This window comes from Engraulis encrasicolus, chromosome 1 (genome assembly GCF_034702125.1).
Source record: "Engraulis encrasicolus isolate BLACKSEA-1 chromosome 1, IST_EnEncr_1.0, whole genome shotgun sequence".
Lineage (NCBI taxonomy): Eukaryota > Metazoa > Chordata > Actinopteri > Clupeiformes > Engraulidae > Engraulis > Engraulis encrasicolus.
This window is the reverse complement of record NC_085857.1, coordinates 14,714,292-14,728,385: the sequence shown is the minus strand read 5'-3', so window position 1 is coordinate 14,728,385 and position 14,094 is coordinate 14,714,292. Positions and strand designations below refer to the sequence as shown.

The following is a 14,094-nucleotide window of genomic DNA, read 5'->3' as shown; positions in this document are numbered from 1 at the left end:
ATGCAAGAACATGTTCATTTTTAGAGCCTCCGTAAGTGTTCAGGAAAACGAATGAGACACTGAGTGGTGTGTGTCAGTGTGACATATTGTGTTTGTGTGTATGTGTTTGTGAGAGAGAGAGAGAGAGAGAGAGAGAGAGAGAGAGAGAGAGAGAGAGAGAGAGAGAGAGAGAGAGAGAGAGAGAGTGAGAGTGAGAGAGTGTGAGTGTGAGTGTGAGTGTGAGTGACTTTTTTGCAGCTCACCGTGGCGCCTGATTCGTTGTTCAGTTTATAAATGAGACACTACGTGACTGTGTGCCGTGTGTGTGTGGTGTGTGTGAGGACCATGTGATAAGTGTGAAGTGTGTGTGGGGTGTGTGTGTGGTGTGTGTGAGGACAATGTGCTAAGTGTGGAGTGTGTGCAGCTTTTTTTCGCTGGTTCACCTTGGCATTCCAGTCCTCCTTTAGGCAATACATTAGAGACTACCGTGTGCAGAGGTGGAAGAGAACTGAGTGTGTGAGATTTTGCTTAGTTAGTGTGTGTGCGTGCGTCTTTTCAGCGTCTCACCTTGGTGCCCCAGCACTTGTCCAGGTAATAAATGAGAAAATGTTCCCAATTGCTGTGTGCGCGCGCGCGCGCGTGTGTGTGTGTGTGTGTGTGTGTGTGTGTGTGTGTGTGTGTGTGTGTGTGTGTGTGTGTGTGTGTGTGTGTGTGTGTGTGTGTGTGTGTGTGTGTGTACAGGCAAGCCGACAGGAGGGGAAACAAAGGGTTCAGTTGCCCCGAGCCCAGGGAGACAGAGGCCCCAAAATTGAGTTTTCATTACACTGTCAGCGGCACTGTGTGCGTGTGTGTGTGTGTGTGTATTCACCTTGGCGTCCCAGTCCTTGTTCAGGTAATAAATACAGGTGACGCAGCGGCCGTCGCCATTCGGGTTGTCCACGTGGCGCACGTACCCCGTGCCGTTGCCCGGGTAACACGCAACCATCGCCTGAGAAGGAGAGAGCGAGGGGAAAAAAAGCAAACGAAGAAATAGAAGAGGAGAACAAGAGCGTAGGCGGAGAGAGAGAGAGAGAGAGAGAGAGAGAGAGAGAGAGAGAGAGAGAGAGAGAGAGAGAGAGGGAGAGGGGGGGAGAGAGAGAGAGAGAGAGAGAGGGAGAGGGGCAGAAAGAGAGAGCAGGGAAGGGACGAAAGAAGATAGAAAGAAACACAGATAGAAAGGAATAACAGGAACAGAAGAAGAGCGTAGGAGGGGGCGAAAGAAAAGTGGAAAGAGAATGAGGGGGAAGCAGGGAAAGATAGAAGCGAAGCAGATGGAGTGATAGAGAGAAGAAATAAGTAGCAGAGCAAAGGGATAGGCGGTGAGAGAGAGAGAGAGAGAGAGAGAGTCAGGAAGAGAGAGAGAGAGGGAGAGAGAGAGGCAGAGAGAGAGAGAGAGGGGGGGGGATGGGAGAGGGTAACGAAAGAAGAGGCAGAAAGAGAGCGACAGAGAGAAAGAAATGGTAAGAGGAGGAAAAGGGTAGGCGGAGAGAGAGAGAGAGAGAGAGAGAGAGAGAGAGAGAGAGAGAGAGAGTGGGGGGGGGGGGGGGGGGGGGGGGGGGGGGGGGGGGGGGGGGGGGAGGGAGGCGGAAGCATAAAGAGGGAATGGGTGAAAGAATAAAGGCAGACAGGAAGCAAGATTAAGAAAAAGTAAGGAAGAAAGAAAAGAAAGAGTGAGGAGAAGAAGAAGAAGAAAAAAAGCGGAGGTGAAAAAGTAAGGAAGAAAGAAAAGAAAGAGTGAGGAGAAGAAGAAGAAGAAAAAAAGCGGAGGTGGTTTTAGTATCAGGACCATAAAAAGGAGGGCAATTTTAAAGCATTCACAAGCCGGAATCACTGACTCTCACAGTCACAGTGACTCGGCACATTTTCAGTTCCTCGAAGAAACACAATAATGAGAACACTGTGACTAAATACATTTCTTCCATCACCAGTCAAAATGGCTAGTGGATGTTAATCTTACTAGCCAAAAACACACTCACTAGTAGGTCAAAGTGGCTGGTAAGTTGGTATTTTCTACCAGACAATGTGAATTTTTTTCACCAGCATTTGGCCTGTTGGCTGGTGTTAATTTAGAGCCCTGCCTGTGACACACAGATTCACACAGTGGAGTGGTCATTTCATGGATTTGACACAAGCAAACAAAAAGTTAAAGGGGTATGCCACTATTTTGGGGCTTATTACAGTTAAAATCGTTGGGCAGGGTTTATAAAGGTGGTAAAGTGTCGTATTTTTCATGTTAAGCGTTGTCTTGCTTTAAGACAAGTTAAAAGAGGGAATATGTCGCTAAGCTAGTGAGAGTCAATGTATCCATGTAGCATGCTACAATGCTACACGGATACATTGACTTTCACTAGCTTAGCGACATATTCCCTCTTTTAACTTGTCTTAAAGCAAGACAACGCTTAACATGAAAAATAAGACACTTTACCACCTTTATAAACCCCAGCCAACGATTTTAACTGTAATAAGCCCCAAAATAGTGGCATACCCCTTTAAGTTATTGTTTTCAAAAAAGTTGAATGTGAGGCTTTTATTTTCAACAGCAAAACGGTAACTTTCACATGCATATTACTTATATACGAGATGTGTGTATTTGATAGATTAATGTAAACCTTAGGATTAGAAACCGGTGACAAAGATGTACAGCATTTTGAACAGTTGAAGACCAAAATCGCAGAAATTTGTTGCATGGCAACAGGTGTGCATGGAAATAAAGATTTAGGAAAATGCACAGGCGAAAAAAACTTGAAACAAAAACCCAGAAAACACAAACTGATGCCTTCAACTCCATACGCCCTGGCTAGTCTCAGGAGTTGAGTACAAGGATGATGAGCCTAGAGTTTGTTTGTTGCATGCGTGTGTAGTGCGTACGTGTGTACGTGTACAATGTATTGAAGCACAGGTCACAGGAGCTACACTGAACTGGGTGATGAGGGTAATCCCGAAAGGGGTGCGTGTGAAAATATGTGTGTGAATGTGTGGTTAAAATGTGGTCACACACACACACACACACGCACACGCACACGCACACGCACACGCACACGCACACACACACACACACACACACACACACACACACACACACACACACACACACACACACACACACACACACACACACACACACACACACACACACAGGAAGACAGGTCAGGGTGCACTTGTGTCACGCTGCACTGATGTGTGTGAGGCGAGGGGGTGAACAGTGTGTGTGTGTGTGTGAGGCGAGTGGGGGTGAGCAGTGTGTGTATGTATGTGTGTGTGTGTGTGGCTAATTGAGGCGAGGAGTGAACAGTGTGTATGTGAGGCGAGCGCGGGGTGAGCAGTGTGTGTGTGTGTGTGTGTGGCTAATTGGAGCGACTGGTGTTGTTTTTGCTTTGTAATGTGTTTGGGCAGCGAGTGTCAGCAAACAATAGGCACAGCGCAGCTAGTTTACACAGCGCTCTTCCTCTTGTTACACACACACACACACACACACACACACACACACACACACACACACACACACACAGTGACAAAAGCGCATACGTAACCACACACTCATTGACAATAACAATAACACACCATTGGATCCTCTGAAGTCTACACCCAGGACTGGTCTTTTTCACATGCCATGATGAAGGGAATGGCGACTGTGTTTACAAATACTTCCAACTAGCTACAGACGGGCTCAGCCTTTCAGAGAAATTAAACGTGTACCTTTCTGTGGCGCGCGTGTATGCAAGCACGCACACGCACGCACGCACGCACGCACGCACGCACCAGCACACGCACGCACGCACCAGCACACGCACACGCACACAGCAACTTGGTTATTTGAAGTACAGGGTATTGGTTACAGTCCCTGGAGCAGTGTCAGGTTAGGTGCCTTGCACGAGGGCACCTCAACCATGGAGTGTGATAGTGGAGTGGAAGAGAGAGAGTGGGATTCGAACCTGCAACCCTCTGATCTAAAGGCCATCTCCTTAACCACTAGGCCACGGCGGCACGCACGCACACTTCTCTACATACCATGACTGCCGCTTGGAGGTGATTAACTTGAAGATACACAATCTACACAGACATCCATCATTAAGCATAACGTATACATACACACGCGTTTCCCTATATACTACAAGGTACTACACAATGCAGCTATTCAACACCTCTGAATAAATAGCAGTTTTATTTTATAGCCGGGTCATAGCCATTCTCATTTTCCTGGCATTACAGCGGGGAAAACATCCTCTCAACGCACACAGGAGGTGGGGGATGCGATTAACCACCCTGTGAGCCTGCCTGCCTGTGTACGTGTGTTTATTTTTATTTGTGTGCATGCTCTCGCATACAAGGGAGGGAGGGAGGGAGAGAGAGAGCGAGAGAGAATGTGTGTGTGTGTGTGTGTGTGTGTGTGTGTGTGTGTGTGTGTGTGCGCGCGCTTACAGAGACAGCCTCCCTTCTCAGTTTAGAACATTGTTGTTTGTAGGAAGTGTGAACTCTTACACCAACACATGCCTGTGTGTGTGTTTGTGTGTGTGTGTGTGTGTGTGTGTGTGTGTGTGTGTGTGTGTGTGTGTGTGTGTGTGTGTGTGTGTGTGCGCGTGCGTGCGTGGTGTCAATGTCCGCACATTAAATATCTGCCATTTTTAAAACACTTGATATCTATTAATATCTGCAATGGCCTATTTATACTGGGAGGGAGCGGGTCACATACTCCAGTTTTCCTGGCCCGAGTAGGCCAAGGCCTAGGTCAACGCATTAGGGCTGCACGATATTAGAAAAATATACCATACACGATAACATGACTGTATACTGCGATATCGATATTACTAGCGATATTTAAAATATACATTTTCCCCTCTCAACTTGCCATTCTACACTTTATCATGTATAAACAACTGAGAGCAATGTTTTATTTCCAACACTATTTTTATTAGGAAAACACATGGCTAATATACAGCATCATCTCAAAATGTCAACCTTTTTAATTCGTTTCCTAACCTTTTCACCACATTTGTTATTAACATTTTTAAACTAGGTATCGTAATTTAACCAACTTTTGCAATATGTGTATTGCAAGCCGTGATATTGTGATATCGTGATATCATGATATCGTGATAACAATACATTTTCGATATATTGTGCAGCCCCAATTACAAAGTTCCCACTCAGACATTAACTTTCTGGTCATTCCACGCCAAATCAACAAGTGCCCGCGCACTTAGGTCTCAAAAAATTCTGAAAATATTACCAAGTGTACCCATGGTACTTAAAGGTAGGGTTGGAGATCTTTGAAAAACGGTTCCTGTGAGCTATATTTTTGAAAATACACAGCCCGCCTCTCCCTTCAGCCCTCCCCTCAAAGCCACGCCTTCAAAACACATGAACGCGCATGCAGTCTGTCAAGTGTTCGGATTATCCCGGGAACCCACGAGAGCTCACGAGGCGGGGGGGCGGGCTAGAAGCCACGACAAAGCGACTAGCCAAGCTAACTTCCAGCCATGGCACTGTCTCCGGCTACGGTAAGAATGTTCAACATCACAATAAACGCACAGGCCGTCATGGTTGCCATTTCAAGAAATATTGATGACAGTAGATGTATACTAGATTAGTTATTGAACTTGACTTGATACGTGTTACTTAGATATCTCATTCTAACTTCCTAACACTGATGACAGATGCTATACTGTCATCCCTAGACAGTAGTTCTAGCCAGTAGCTACAGTACTGACACATGGATTTATTTTGACAGATGTGTGTACCGCAGTATACATTTTACTATTGTATTTATATATACCCGACACCACAATCCGTAGTGTTTTAGGCTATGACTTCAGATTTCACTTGGGTTGTCGCACGCGCAGACACAGGGACAGAGGGAGTAAAGAAAAACAACCGAACTGATCAACGCTAATGAAATTGTTTTGGCTGACGATATTTTCATATGCTTTAGACCTTCCACGACCACGAGAGCTCCAGCTCTGACTTTCCTGGCCCATCACAATCATAACGACCTAACAGCCCAGTAGGACCGATGGCCAGAGATGGAGGAGGAGGAAGATAGACGCAGCAGAGGTCGGTTTGATTAGGGAGACTCCAACAGAATTGACGCCCTGCTAACTAGGATGTACATTCATCCCTCAATAACATTGTCCTGCTGTATTCCTCCAGATGTGTAAGTATTGTAATGGATGTTATCACAACGGATGTACTCTATATCGCAACACGAGTAGGCTACACGAGTACACCTGTTGTGATAACCATTACAATATTTCTACTCCTATGAGTAGTAGTGTGATATTACATGGTTGTAGGTACACAACACCAGTGGTAGTTCAAGTACATCCATAAAAGCCCATCTACTTCATACATCTGTGTAACCCCTGGCACAACACCAGTTTGTAAGAAATTGACTGAAAACGTTGTATGCATATAATTGGCACATCTTTATTTATATACACAATATATGTCCATATTGGTCTTATTGTCAATAGAGTTATTTAGTCCCCATCATCAAATAGAAAATGCACTACATAAAATGTATTTATTGCTTTGCAGGCCTTGATTCAATCATTGAATTTGAAGCAATCCCATCGGTTACTGCAGCGTGCCCTGACCCGTGACCCCAGTTTGATGTTCGACCTGGCACATGACATCTGGTCCTCAGTCACAGCCCAGTAGCACAACCAACCTGGCGCCTCTGCGCAATCTGTAAGGAGATGCCCATGAACATTGAAAGGAAATGCTGTGGTGTTCTCAGTTTTGATAAGACTTTGGGCTGATGTAGGACCAGGTGAGAGAAACGGTCTCTTCAGGCATGCAGCCTGCAGACAGTATGGGGCACTTGAACAGGGCTGACCTTGTAATACACAGTACAATACCCAGGATTAGCCAGGGTTACCCTGCTCCACTAGAGCAATATAAAAGGTTTATACAGAGTACGGTATAAAACACACAAACCGGCAGTGTGCAGACTTTTATTATTTTTCATTATCTGTAGGAGCATTCATCTGTACATCTCACCTTTTTGGTTTGGAACCACGTTTGTCTTGTTACCATTGTTTTTTTCATACATAGAAAATAAATGCAACCTGTCAAATGTTCTTCTGATTGTGGTCTTGTGGAATATATAAATTATGTAACCATGCATTTTCAGTCAGAGAATGAATTTTAAAAAAAGCCACACAGTCAAATTGTGTCCACCAATATTTACTGTCATTGAAATGTATGGACAATTTAAACAATGTATTACACATGACACTAGATACATTACTTTATACTATATTTACAGTTGTCATTACCACACAAAAACTCTGGGAAGGTGGGTAAGTGCAGCAACTGTGAAGGGCCTGGTTTGAGGTTGGAGGCGTCTGTGCTGTAAAAAGATAAACAGAATTAGAAATCACATATCTGACAGTAGCTCCAGTGACATTTTAAATGCAAGTAACCTGGGTTGTTGGAGCAGGGACACCAAAAATAACTCCTTTATCTGGGCTCACCTGGTTGTGAGTGTCTGCGGTCAGCCATCCCTCTTAGGGTAGAAAGTCTTCTGCGCAGGACGGTGCCCTGAAGGTTGACGTTCACAGTATGCAGCCTTCATGTCCTGGAACTTTTATTGTGCAATTTTCCATATCTGTAACAAGCAATGTGTTAGACTATATTAGGGCTTCATTACATCAAATTACACAGCAGGGTTTTACAGGGTGTTGGCTACAGTCCCAGGACCTAAGTGGACTTGTGTGCCTTGCTCAAGTGCACTTCAGCTGTGGATGGAGGTGTAAGTAGGGAGAGGTAAGGATGGGATTTCAACCTGCTTCTCTCTGATCTTAGGACCACCTCTCACCATCAGGTGATGGCTGGCTGCTACCTCAAATTTCATTCATGGCCCTAGTTATGTTCTGTAATCAGCATTGTTTTGACCTTACACAAATAAATGTAAATGCATTCTGCACCATGGGGGGCTGTGAAGACCTTTGAGAATATTTGCAGAACTACATACTGAATTGAGCCATCCGCCTTTCTCTTGGTTGGTGTGTTGAGATGGTGACTGCAGTCCAGGCTTCTTGGATTGGAGGAGAAAAGCTGTGGCTTTTACTGGCACAAGTATGTGGTTGTGGAAGGACCCTGTCGGCTGTTGACCTGAGGGAAAAAAGAGCACAAATTGCATATTAGCACAGAGCCCATGCTTAGACCATAGACAGATAAATCATCTGGCACAATCTGCATGCAACCAACAGAACCTAGAAAGAGAAAGATTAGCAGCAATACACAAAGGGGACAAGTATACAAAAACATGCAAAGTGTTCTGATAAGGTGCATGGAGGTAGTCTGTTGATTCCAGCAACCTCAAAGACTGAAAAGTGTCCCAGTGTGTTGAATTGAAAACTTGGGGTGCGCGCGCACACATAGGAATATCATAATTTAGTGCAGTGTTTCTCAACAGGGGTGCCGGGGCACCCTGGGGTGCCGTAGGGCCCCCTCAGGGGTGCCGCGGAAACGTGGCTGATAAATAAATTATATAACATAAAACATATTTGTCAAAATTGATAAGTTAATGTTAGTCAGTGGAATCTTTGATCTGCCATTTACGCACAATAAAGTAAATATTGGTCACCCCAGCTGCAACTTTGAACGTAGGTCGTGCTACTAGGTTGTGTGTCTCCTAATGTGTTACATTCTAAGCTTGTGTGGTATCGGATGTGATGCTATATGGCTACTTGGTTTGGGGTGCCTTGAAATTTTCCATGAATTGAAAGGGTGCCTCGCCTAAAAAAAGGTTGAGAAACACTGATTTAGTGTATCAATTACAACTACAGGATCTGTTCGCTTTTGTCAGATAGAACCATTGTTTTTCAAAGGCAGATCATTCCAAAAAGGATAGTAGGCCTAGTATCTGCAACTGGACGAAATTACACCCACAAACATGAATAAAATAAACTACCAGTGTGCGGTGATTCATTCTTCATTTACTTGGCAGCCTTGATATGTTGTGAAACAGGAGCAAGGAGCAGCTATGGAAAACACCACACCTTGGAATGGACAAAGCAGAACATTTCAATATAACCAGGGTAAAACAAATAATGTACCGGCATCTCCATGTGATCATTCAGTGTAGCCATCACAATAAAGATCTGCCGTGTAGCCGTCATGGTCATTAGGTGGTATTTATCAAATGCAAAACTACCATCTTCTCAAAAACGACATCAGCGAGTTAACAACATTACACCCACAATCATGTAAACATTTGAAAACCCAAGGCAATCTATTTTGCAATGCTGGAGCGGCGAACAGGTTGTGCTTGTGCTTGCCACTATTACCAGAGTCATACAACAGAGACGTACCAAAGCAAAACATGCAAACGATATATTTTTGTAAACCACTAGAAAGACATGGGCTTTGCTGGTCAAAGTAATGTGTGCGTAAACATGGTAGGTTACTTACTACGGGGTGGATCCGTATTTAGCAACTGAACGCNGATGGAGAAGGGGTGCTTCCGTCCTCCTCCCAGCTGGTTTGTCTGGCTCGTTCGCACAACTAGCAGCAAAACACACAAGAGTAACCGTCTGAGTTACACATAGCAATTCTGAAAACGTGTTCATGTGCACAGAATAAATGCCACAGGGGGGAAAAACACAAAAAAATAAAGCGATTGAGGTAGCAGCTATGTTAAGCAAGGTAGCAGCTAGATATGTTGGAGCTTGAGCTAATCCTCTGACCCCTCTCAATGGATACTTGCTTAAAAAAAGACACCACTGTGTCCTAAACCAATTCACAAAATATTATACAGACAAATATATTATCTCACCTCTCGATTAGAAATATGGTCACCAAAGCGTATTTGAAGCCGCTGCCGTAGCCGACATCTGTGTCCAAGAGTGTCAGGTCCCATTTCAAATTTTCAGCCCGTGTTGGAGTCTGGTCTTGCGAGTCCGATGATAATCCAAGGGAGTATGTTATCCTGACATGGTTACCGGTAGTCTAGTGTTCCAAAAGCCAAAGTTCTTCCTGTAGCTCTGCAAAAGCCACCAAAGTTTCCAAGTATCTCAGCCTGCTGATAACTCTTGCTACTAGCCGAGTGATGATGAGCCTTGTCGCGTGTGCATGAATGATGGGGGCGGGGTCGGTCAAGTTCACGAGTCGGTGAACGCGCAGGGAGGAGGGGTGAGTGCTGGCGGTTGATGGACGTGTCAGAAACCAATAGAAGTGATGATGAGTATTACTTCTATTGGTTGCCGTTTTCTTCTGACTACGCCCTCTACACTGGACCAAAAGATTTCGTTTTTTTTCCAAACACTCTATTTCAATGGGTGCTATGGCGTCATGAGGAGTTTTTCAGATGATATGGTAAAATATGTGCCAGAAAAACATCTCCTATCCCACCTTTAACAGAAACACTGTACATTTATTTGAATGTAAGATGTATACTCTCCGTGTTACAGCCAATTTTACTGGGGGAGGGGGGTGCCCATTTTGTTCACACTCTTTTTTTTGTCAAAGTTCACAAGCCCCTAGCTCAATAACCAAACCATGTAGGAAGCTCAAATATGGCATGCTGGTACATAGATAGGAATAGTTTGTTGCTAAACTGTCAGTTTTGGTCTGTATGATCCTGCATTGTCATAGCATTCCCTCAAAGATGATACAAATTGTACTGGAGTTTTTGGCTGTGCTCTGTTTAGGCCTTCAGAAGACATATTTGTGCCCAACATAGCCTCTTGATTTTTTTCCCTTGTAGAGACATGTAGGAACACTCTCATAAAAAGCTATAAATAGAAAGGAAACCCCATCAGTGTTTGAAAAGAAGACCTCACAAGTCTGACAAATCATTTTGGGTGTCATTTTCAGAGCTCCAGAACCCCTTGTGGGATTGTCCACAGATTTTTATTTTATTTTTTTCTTCATTCTCCATGAATTCTTCTTTTTTAAAATGCCAATGAGACTTGTCTTATGTGATGTTTTCTTTTTTAATTTCCAACCTGAACATGGGCACCATGCACATTGAGAGCAATATGTTTTCTATGCGTTTCTTCCGCTGCCATCTGCTGGTCAAAAAAAGTAACAACATGACTCTTTGTGCCTGACCTAGTGACTCTTTTGTTGTGCAAACCTGCTCCCACATTGAATACTCCTTAAATCATTGAAATTGAAAGGGATACCTGCACCCCACCCCTGCACAGGGACTCTCAGGTGATCATGTCAGGGCAAAATTTGCATTTGATTATTTAGTCTTTACATTAAATGTTATAGAAATCATGTTGCTCTCTTTTTGCATTTTGCCCATGTTCAGGGTGGAAATTAAAAACGAAAACATCACATAAGACAAGTCTCATTGGCATTTTTAAAAAGAAGACTTCATGGAGAATGAAGAAAAAAATAAAATAAAAATCTGTGGACAATCCCACAAGGTGTTCTGGTGCTCTGAAAATGACACCCAAAATGATTTGTCAGACTTGTGAGGTCTTCTGGTCAAACACTGATGGGGTTTCCTTTCTATTTATAGATTTTTATGGGAGTGTTTCTACTTGTATCTACAAGGGAAAAAAATCAAGAGGCTATGTTGGGCACAAATATGTCTTCTGAAGGCCTAAACAGAGCACAGCCAAAAACTCCAGTACAATTTGTATCGTCTTTGAGGGAATGCTATGACAATGCAGGATCATACAGACCAAAACTGACAGTTTAGCAACAAACTATTCCTATCTATGTACCAGCATGCCAAATTTGAGCTTCCTACATGGTTTAGTTATTGAGCTAGGGGCTTGTGAACTTTGACAAAAAAAGAGTGTGAACAAAATGGGCACCCCCCTCCCCCAGTAAAATTGGCTGTAACACGGAGAGTATACATCTTACATTCAAATAAATTTACAGTGTTTCTCTTAAGTACCATGGGTACACTTGGTAATATTTTCAGAATTTTTTGAGACCTAAGTGCGCGGGCACTTGTTGATTTGGCGTGGAATGACCCTTTCTGGACTTTTCCATGACTACATACAGGGGTCCTAAATTACCTTTTTTCATCATCAGCCAAAATAGCTAGTGTATTAATCTTACTAGCCAAACACAGACTCACTAAAGGGTCAAATGTGGTTAGTAAGTTGGTCTTTTCTACATGCATGCACGCACGCACACCCACGCACGCACGCATACATTAGCGATTTATTCTTCCTCAAGATATAAGACATGCACACACACACAAACATGCTGAAAGCGCGTACACACACACACACACACACACACACACACACACACACACACACACACACACACACACACACACACACACACACACACACACACACACACACACACACACACACACACACAGGATGTGGTGCACGTCCCCCTTCACGCCTGCACTACAGGTCACATCCTGAGACGGACCAAGATCCTCCTTTAACGACCCACACACACGCAAAGCAAAGGCTGCTACACACACACACACACAGACACAGACACGGCCATTCACACAGTAGTTATTTCTCATACACCTCTGAATGGTCGCGTTGCCTTTTTCTCACGGTCATGCACACAGGTCATTTGTCATAGACATTTACAGTCACACAAGGGGGGTTTTAAATTTTAAAAAAAAATAAAAAAGACACGGGTGCAGAAAAGTGTGTGCAAGGTCAGACAGACAAATTTTTTGGGTCACGGTGTCATTTGATCTAAAAATCATCACCACTACTGGCATAAACACATTGGCTACAAATACACACACGCTGAAGTAGGTACAAAATAGGTACAGGGGTCGAATATGGCGAAAGGAATATCCTCCCTCTCCCTCTCTTTCTCTCAGTCATTCACGCACGCACACACACACACACAAACGTGCACACATGTGCACACACACATGCACACATGTGCACACACACACACACCAAGAATCACTGCCCACTCAGCAGACGAGGTATATTGAGTCAGCACAGCCGTAGCACTTTTGGGCTTTAGTCTTTGGTAATTTCCCCTCAACTCCCCCCCATATGGGTCACTTCCCCTGGACACACATTACGTGACAGGAGGTGATGAAGAGACCAACAGAGATTGGAAAGAGGTTGGGTGCAGAGGTGCACCGAAATGAAAATTTGTGGCCGAAACCGAAACCGAATAATAATTAATCACTTGGCCGAATACCGAAACCGAATATTACAATTCAGTCAAAAGTTAGGTTTTTCACTATTTGTAAATATTGCTTGAATCTACAGTTTACAATAAACGTTTGACATGTTTTTCAAAGAAAATAAATGTGTATTTGAAGTCTTCAAATGTTAGAGTAGTTTAACTAATGCCCATTTTCAATTCATTTTCTATTCGCCCTCCGATTCAGCTACTCAATTGGCTTTCGGGCGAAAACCGAAAGTGTCTTTTTTTGCGTTTTCTGCCGAATATTTTCTGCCGCCGAATTTTCGGTGCACCGCTAGTTGGGTGTATTGCACTTTTCATGCACATCACATCACACGCACGCACACACGGTTACCCTGAGCCAAGATCTAAAAGGATTTATACTTCATAAAAACAGCAACCGAGAGAGAGAGAGAGAGAGAGAGAGAGAGAGAGAGAGAGAGAGAGAGAGAGAGCGAGAGAGCGAGAGAGAGAGAGAGAGAGAGAGAGAGAGAGAGAGAGAAATAGAGGGAGAGCAAGCGAGAGATTGTAGAAAGGTAGAAAACAAGACAGGGAGACAGGAGACAGAGGAATTTTGCAAATCTGATATTAAATTCGACTTTTAAAAAATTGAATGGAGTGTCATCACTGCTAATTGGACTGCACAGACTGAGGGTGCTAGAGAAAGAAAAGGCACAGGACAAGATCTTGAGGGTGGGAGACGTACAAGACTCCGGAAGGTATTTCAGACTGATCGGTTGTCTGAATTCCAGGGAGACGCAAGACGCAGGAGAGAGACAGAGAAAGAGAGGGAGAGACAGAGACAGAGAAAGAGAGGGAGAGACAGAGAGACAGAGAGAGAGAGAGAGAGAGAGAGAGAGAGAGAGAGAGAGAGAGAGAGAGAGACAGAGAGAGACAGAGAGAGAGACAGACAGAGAAAGAGAGAGAGAGAGAGAGAGAGAGAGAGAGAGAGACAGACAGAGACAGAGAAAGAGAGAGAGA

The 14,094-nt window shown here is 44.0% G+C and overlaps 1 protein-coding gene and 1 long non-coding RNA gene across 2 annotated transcripts in view; both read right to left on the bottom strand.

Moving 5' to 3' along the window:
- The window catches only part of LOC134448182 (egl nine homolog 1-like), a 72,425-nt gene that overhangs the window by 19,582 nt on the left and 38,749 nt on the right, over positions 1-14,094 (bottom strand). The window contains exon 2 of the mRNA XM_063197920.1: positions 848-967. Coding sequence (XP_063053990.1) covers positions 848-967 — 120 coding nt within the window. The remainder of the gene's footprint in view (positions 1-847; positions 968-14,094) is intronic.
- LOC134448198 (uncharacterized) lies at positions 6,497-8,308 on the bottom strand. The gene is made up of 3 exons (XR_010034672.1): positions 7,994-8,308; positions 7,494-7,627; positions 6,497-7,369 (listed from the first exon to the last, which is right to left on the bottom strand). It is a non-coding gene; the product is annotated as an uncharacterized LOC134448198 (long non-coding RNA).